This window comes from Triticum aestivum, chromosome 1D (assembly GCF_018294505.1).
Source record: "Triticum aestivum cultivar Chinese Spring chromosome 1D, IWGSC CS RefSeq v2.1, whole genome shotgun sequence".
In the NCBI taxonomy this organism is placed as follows: Eukaryota; Viridiplantae; Streptophyta; class Magnoliopsida; order Poales; family Poaceae; genus Triticum; species Triticum aestivum.
In genome coordinates, this window is record NC_057796.1 from 103,996,696 (window position 1) to 104,003,270 (window position 6,575).

General features: G+C 46.3%; 1 protein-coding gene across 1 annotated transcript in view; it reads right to left on the minus strand.

The window, feature by feature from the left end:
- Window positions 1–6,290, minus strand: part of LOC123180585 (probable flavin-containing monooxygenase 1) — a 14,574-nt gene extending 8,284 nt beyond the window's left edge. The window contains exon 1 of the mRNA XM_044592660.1: window positions 5,850–6,290. Coding sequence (XP_044448595.1) covers window positions 5,850–6,290 — 441 coding nt within the window. The remainder of the gene's footprint in view (window positions 1–5,849) is intronic.
- Between the last annotated feature and the right edge of the window lie 285 nt (window positions 6,291–6,575).

Consider the following 6,575-nt stretch of genomic DNA (forward strand, 5'->3'; position numbering starts at 1 on the left):
CTCGCCTCGCCGGTGAGCGCCTGCCCCGGCCGCCATGTCCACACACACACACATTGTTAATTAGTTGTAAAATTGTTAGTAATTTTTATGTTATTAGTTATAGAAATATTTATAGAAATGTTAGAATTTTTTTTGTTTTTTAGTTATAGAAATATTATTAGAAATGTTAGAAATTTTTCTGTTTTTTAGTTATAGAAATATTAGAGATGTTATAGAAATGTTAGTTATATAGAAATGTTATAAATTTTTCTGTTTTTAAGTTATAGAAATGTTAGCAATTTTTCTATTTTTTAGTTATAGAAATATTAGTTATATATATAGAAATGTTAGAAATTTTAGAATTAGTTTTAGTTAGATGAATTAGATTAATGTCAAATTGTTAGAATTTGCATGTAGAATTTTAGTTATCACAATCCAATCATTTAAAAAATGTTAGTTTTTGCGGGCATATAGTATTTGTTCTCGACGATGCCCGGCCCGCATCCTCGCCGTCGACCTGTTCGCGACGACGTCCGGCTGACCCATGTCCGGGATTGGGCTCCGCCGGGCTGGCACTGGGAGGTGCTACCTGGAGGGGCGCGCCGCTTGGTGAGGAACCCGGCCTCGGGTCCCGTCGTCGATCCTGATCTCCTTTGGTGGCGTTCGCGTGGGCCACATTCGGTGCAGAGGGAGTCGGCCCCGCCGGAGGTGGTGCGTCGTCGTGTCAGGGAGGAGGACGAGCACGTCCATCGCTACATGGCTGCTATGGACGTCAGGTTCTCCAATACCTGGCAGGTTCTTTGGGCAGATGACCGGAGATATGATCCTGTGATGGTTCCTTGTCTTTGGGTGTCCACCGCCCGCGCCCCAGGAACCGCGAGTGGCCTAGATTCTTCTATAGTATTCGATATTTATTAGCTACCTAGCCAGTGATGTATTCGAGATTATATATTATTCGAGACGATGTATTCGAGATTATATATTATTCGAGACGATGTATTCGAGATTATATATTATTCGAGACGATGTATTCGAGATTATATATTATTCGAGACGATGCATATTATGTACTATATGATTCAGTTTTTCCTTATTGACTGCATCCATGCATTGTAATTTGAATACTAAATTGTTTTGTATTTCTTCTGTATTAGTTAAATAAAAGCTATGGCGGACAATACCGGCAGAGAGGGAGAAGAGGCCCTGTTCGAGATCATACGCAGCCCTAGCAGGCCAGATGGTCTGAATGAAGCAAATGGCGGCTCCCAATATCTGAACAATACCGGGGAGGGTGATGATAAGATATTCGATCTCGACGACCGAGCTGATGAAGTCATGAACTATGATTATGATTATGATGACGCAGACAATGATTATGATGACAAATACAATGTTGATCTTGAAATAACAAAGACTACCGGCGAGGTATATTTATATAAGCAGGCATCTAGTGATCATCACATGTTTTTTTATTTAAAGATATATTAACGAATCGATCTTTCTTCTTTCAGCCCTCCGGATCGAGCAAATCTGCTTCTACAGACAGCAGGACAAAGCGCGGCCCGAGCAAAAAGTTGAAGGAGGGTGTAAAGTACAACATCGATTCCATCAAAGCTAGTGGCGAACCCCTCACGCCTAAGAACATTGTGAGCAAGTTCGTTCGTCAGTGCGGAGTTCTTGTGAAGGACCAACTCCCGATCTCCATTCAAGAATGGAAAGAGCCAAAAACTAAATGCCCAGATGTTACTTGGGTCGACGACAGAGCAAAATAAAAGCTTTGGGAATCTCTGATGGAACATTTCACCCTACCAGATTATTTCACTGATGCAGATGTGCAGAAAGTCAAGGACGCTGCTCTTAAGAAGATGGCAATTGCATTCAACACCCACAAAAAAACTGTATGGGCCAACTACCTCGCTGCAGAAAGGAAGACTCCAGAATTCAAGGGAACACTGGAGAAGCAAAGAGAACACTGGCCCGCTTTCATGAAATTCAAGGAATCAGAATTATCTAAGGAACGGTCGAGAAAAAATAAGGCCAATGCCGCAAAAAAGACGCAGTTCCATAGGCTGGGTCCAGGTGGCTACGCGGTGGCAATGCCTAAGTGGGATAAGTCTGAGCAAGAGATGGAGGATGCAGGGGTCACTCCGGTTACTAGGAGCTGGCCCCTAGGTGCAGAACTTGGTTCTATGCGCACGGGAGGCGTTGGACCCGAAGACAGGCCTGGTTTCGAAGAAGGCAAGTCTAAACGGAGTAGAACAAAGTTACTTGACGCAATAGAAGATGCTTGAAAGGAGGTGTTCACGCCCAATAGAGAGAACGACGAGCTTACGCGCGCCCTGGGAAATCCTGAACACCCGGAAAGAACACGAGGCAAGGGCGTTATTCCCTGGTATGAGGGCTTTTCGGAATGGAACGACGACTACAGGGCCCGTGCAAGAAAGAAGATGGAGGAGGAGAAGAAGAGGAAGCTGGAGGAGGAGCAGAGGAAGCAGGACGCGGAACACCTTCAAGGCCTAGAAGCAAGGCACGTGGACTTGGCATTCAAATTCCAGCAGCAGCAGCAGATCGACTCACTTAGCCAGGAAAGGGGGTCTCAGCAGCGGCAGCAGCAAGCGGATGATCATCCAGCATTGGATAGCATCGTCCCATCCATGCCGAGAAGCAGCGTTGGTTCCGCCCCGGGCGACGCACTGCTGGATACATACCCTGTGGATGACATCATAGAGAACACTAACTGTGAGCTACACTACAAAATGAAGAACATATCCATGAAGGTGGCGAACGTCGTTGCTTTTACAATTACCCCCGAAGCAACCTTCCATTGCGCCCCGATTCCAGAGGGCTATGCTCGTGTCTTGGTTGATGAGGTGGTGGGCCCATATTCCGGGCTAGAGCTTGACATTTCTGGAGGTGACGACGAGCAAACACTGGGAGAGGCCATACATCGTTTCATCCTATGGAAAAAGGATTGCATCATCTTTCGAAGTCCACCGACACCGCGTCTGCCGACTCCTCCTTGAAGTCCGCCACCGTGTCAGCAGACTCCCGCTCCTCCAAGTCCGCCACCATGTCAGGCCACACCTCCTGCTTCAAGTCCGACACCGTGTCAGGCCACACCTCCTGCTTCAAGTCCGGCACAGCGTCAGGCCACTCCTCCTGCTCCAACTAAGCCACGTCAGCCGTCTCCGCCGCCTAAGCAATCGCAGAAGAGACACGCCGCAGCTATGGTGCGTAGCGGTACGAGTCGAGGTAGTACAGAAAGTACAGGCGGAGACAAGCGATATAAATATGGTCCAAGCAGCCTCGCTCCTCTTCCTCAGAGGCCTTACGACATGACCGAGGAGCAAAATGATGCAATAGTGCGGGCCGAAGTGGATGCTCATTTTTGACCGAAACCGGCAACGCCGCCGAGGGAGAAAGTGCCTGAGGAAAAGATTGACCACTTCATTCGTATGGCTAGACCACCAGCTCCCAAGCCTGTTGACTCAGACTATGAGCGCCAAATCAAGAAGGCACATCAAGCACGACTACAGAAAGAAGCGAGCTCGAGCTCGAGCCAACAAGCAGCTGCCAAAAATGCGGGAAAACCGTTCCCCAGCTGGGAGAACAGGCGGCGCAATCCCCCCCCCCCCGCTTGTTGTGCCAACAACACATGAGAGTACGCGCACCCAATATTATTGTGGGCAAACCGTTTACGTTCCCGAGCTGGGCGATGTGGTAATAACCGAGGAGCATATAATGCAGGCTGAAATGCTCAAGATCACTGTTGGACAACTCCTCGAGATCGAGCCCATGCCTCCTCTTAGAGAGGAGGAAATAAAACGGAAATATGTCCGAGGCCAACCTTTGATCGAGCCCGAGGAGGTCAAGAACCTCCCAACGAGAATGTATGAATTGCATGATTGGTACATGAAAATTACCAAGATTTCCAATCGAGAGTTCCTCATGGTGCAAGTCGAGGAAGATCATTACTTCCATAAAAAAGCTCTGGCCATTGAGTATTCAGAACTATTTCAGTTATTCAATCAAGATGCACTCAACAAATCTATCGTCAGTTGCTATTGTCTGTAAGTGATTTCTTTCTGTAATTTAAGTCTCAAGCTAGCTCTAGTGCTCATTGATTGATCATTAATTACCTGTAATTATATATCCTCACTATATATTCTTTTCTGTTGTATTATGCAGGATGAAGATGTATGAAATGAAAAAAGCTGGACGCTATGGCATTGGGTTCATTGACCCAAATACCGTTAATGAATACACATGGAAATTGGAATGGTGTAGACAAGATGTAGAGAAATGCATGCTAGAGTTCTTGAAGCGCCTCAATAGCAATGAAGATATATTACTTCCTTACAACTTCGAGTGAGTCACACTGTCTTGTACTACAAATTCTATTTTTGCTTACTAGCTAGATGTTAATAAGTGTATAGGGTTCAGGGTTATAGTTGATTAGTGTTATGCACATGCCCGCTTAATTTATACATGCAAATGTATGCGCATGTAGCTTCCACTGGATCTTGTTAGACATTAAAGTTGACGAAGGAAAAGTTGAAGTACTGGACTCACTACTTAAAAAAATAGTGACTACAGCATCGTGAAGGGAATAGTCGACAGGTTATTTCAATCATTATTAACTATATCTCGGCCTATTTAGTTCGTCATTTCCTGATATGAACTATTTTTAATAACCCCTTTATTAATTTTCTTTGCCGACGGGCAGGGCTTGGGCAAAGTACATCAAGGTGACTCCAGGAAAATGGCGACAAAAGCTATGTTGGTATCGACCCAAGGTAAGTAATTAAGTAGTACTAGCTAGCTAGCTACCATCTCTTTAATTCTTGTTTCAATACCATTAATTAATTAACATGTTTGATTAATTATTATCTGATTAAATTCTATTGTCGTAAAGGCCCTGAAGCAGGCGCCGGAGACTGAAGTGTGTGCATACTATGTTTGCGAGAACATTCGCATGATGGCGTCCGAAATGAGCAGATCTGATAGACAGGACTGGGTACGTTTGCCAGAATACTATTCACAAATCTTACATGATTGTCGATATCTAGTCACACAACTAATACACATGCATATTGATCTCCTTCTTAACAGTTCAAAGAGGTGCGGGACAAGCTCCTATCAGAGGAGCGCATACGAGCACTTCAAGAGGAAATAGCGGGATTTTTGCTCGACCAGGTCATAGATCCCAAAGGAGAATACTATTACCCGCTACCGCTCCCATGAACCACTTGTCATCGTGCTCCGAAGGCACCAAGGCAACATGTAGGAGAAATTGTATATATATATATATATATATATATACATGTGTATGTGTGAATAATTAATGGTGGTTGTGAGACATTTGATTATATATATATGATCGGTTCTACGAGAAAATCTATTTATATATATATGCATAACGTGTACAATATGTAGTATCGTAAAATACCAGCAAACAAAAACAAAATTAAATGAAAAACACAAAATTAATGAAAAAATAAAAATTAAAACCAAAACCCCAAACATTTAGTACCGGTTGGTGCTACCAACCGGTACTAATGGTCTACCAGCACCCAGGCCTGGCTCGTGCCACGTGGTGGCACTTTAGTGCCGGTTCGTGCCGAACCGGTACTAGGGGGCTTGGCTTTAGTCTCCACTCCATAGTGCCGGTTGCAGAACCGGCACTAAAGACCCTTACGAACCGGTGATAAAGGCATGTTCTGCACTAGTGAACAATTAGGATCCTAAGCCGAGAACTAAAAGTTTCCAAGTCAGATTTGTACCTACATGAACCGAATTCTTACCTCGACACCACGCGGTCAGAGTGGTAAGCAATTGCAAACCAACCTCAATAAAAACAAAAATATTACCTCGACGTGGTCATCGCCGCTGGCCACCTTGAGTCGCCACTCGCCATCGCCAGAGCCGAACGCCTCGCCGCTCCCGCCCCACTCCTCCCACGCCGCCAGCTTCTCCTCGCTGACGCCAACGTACTCCATCCCGAGCACCCGGTGGCCGAACCTGACGCAGTCGAGCACACCGAAATGGCGCGCGTAGGCGTCGAGATAGTCCATGACCTGGCGGTGGTCCGGGAAGACCTCCGTCACGGACTCCGGCCACGGGAAGTCGGAGTACTGGTACATGGGCCGCGGCGTCTGCAGCGCGGTGCACTCCGGCGGGTGCGCCCACACGCCGCCCAGGACGGTGTCGGCCTCGAAGACGACCGGCCGGCAGCCGCGCTCCAGCAGGTGCTTGCACGCCGCCAGGCCGCTCACGCCGGCGCCGACGATGGCTACACGCTTTGTTTCCATCGGCTCTCTTGGTCTGTATACGAGCAAGAAGAAGGGAGGTGACTGGCTGACGGCGGTGTGGGTTTTTGATAGGCGAGGTGGGGTACTTATAGCAGGTGGCCAGAGACACAGAGCACGTCTTACTACTCTCTGTCTAATAATTTTTTTATATATATAGATGTCAACTCACCAGCTGGGGCGGTTGTAGATAAGTTGCAGAAAACCTCATTATATGTTATCTATGCTATTTTAGGAGATGCCAATCGCTGCATGTTATGCGGGCGTCCAACGTCCAAATTAATTTAT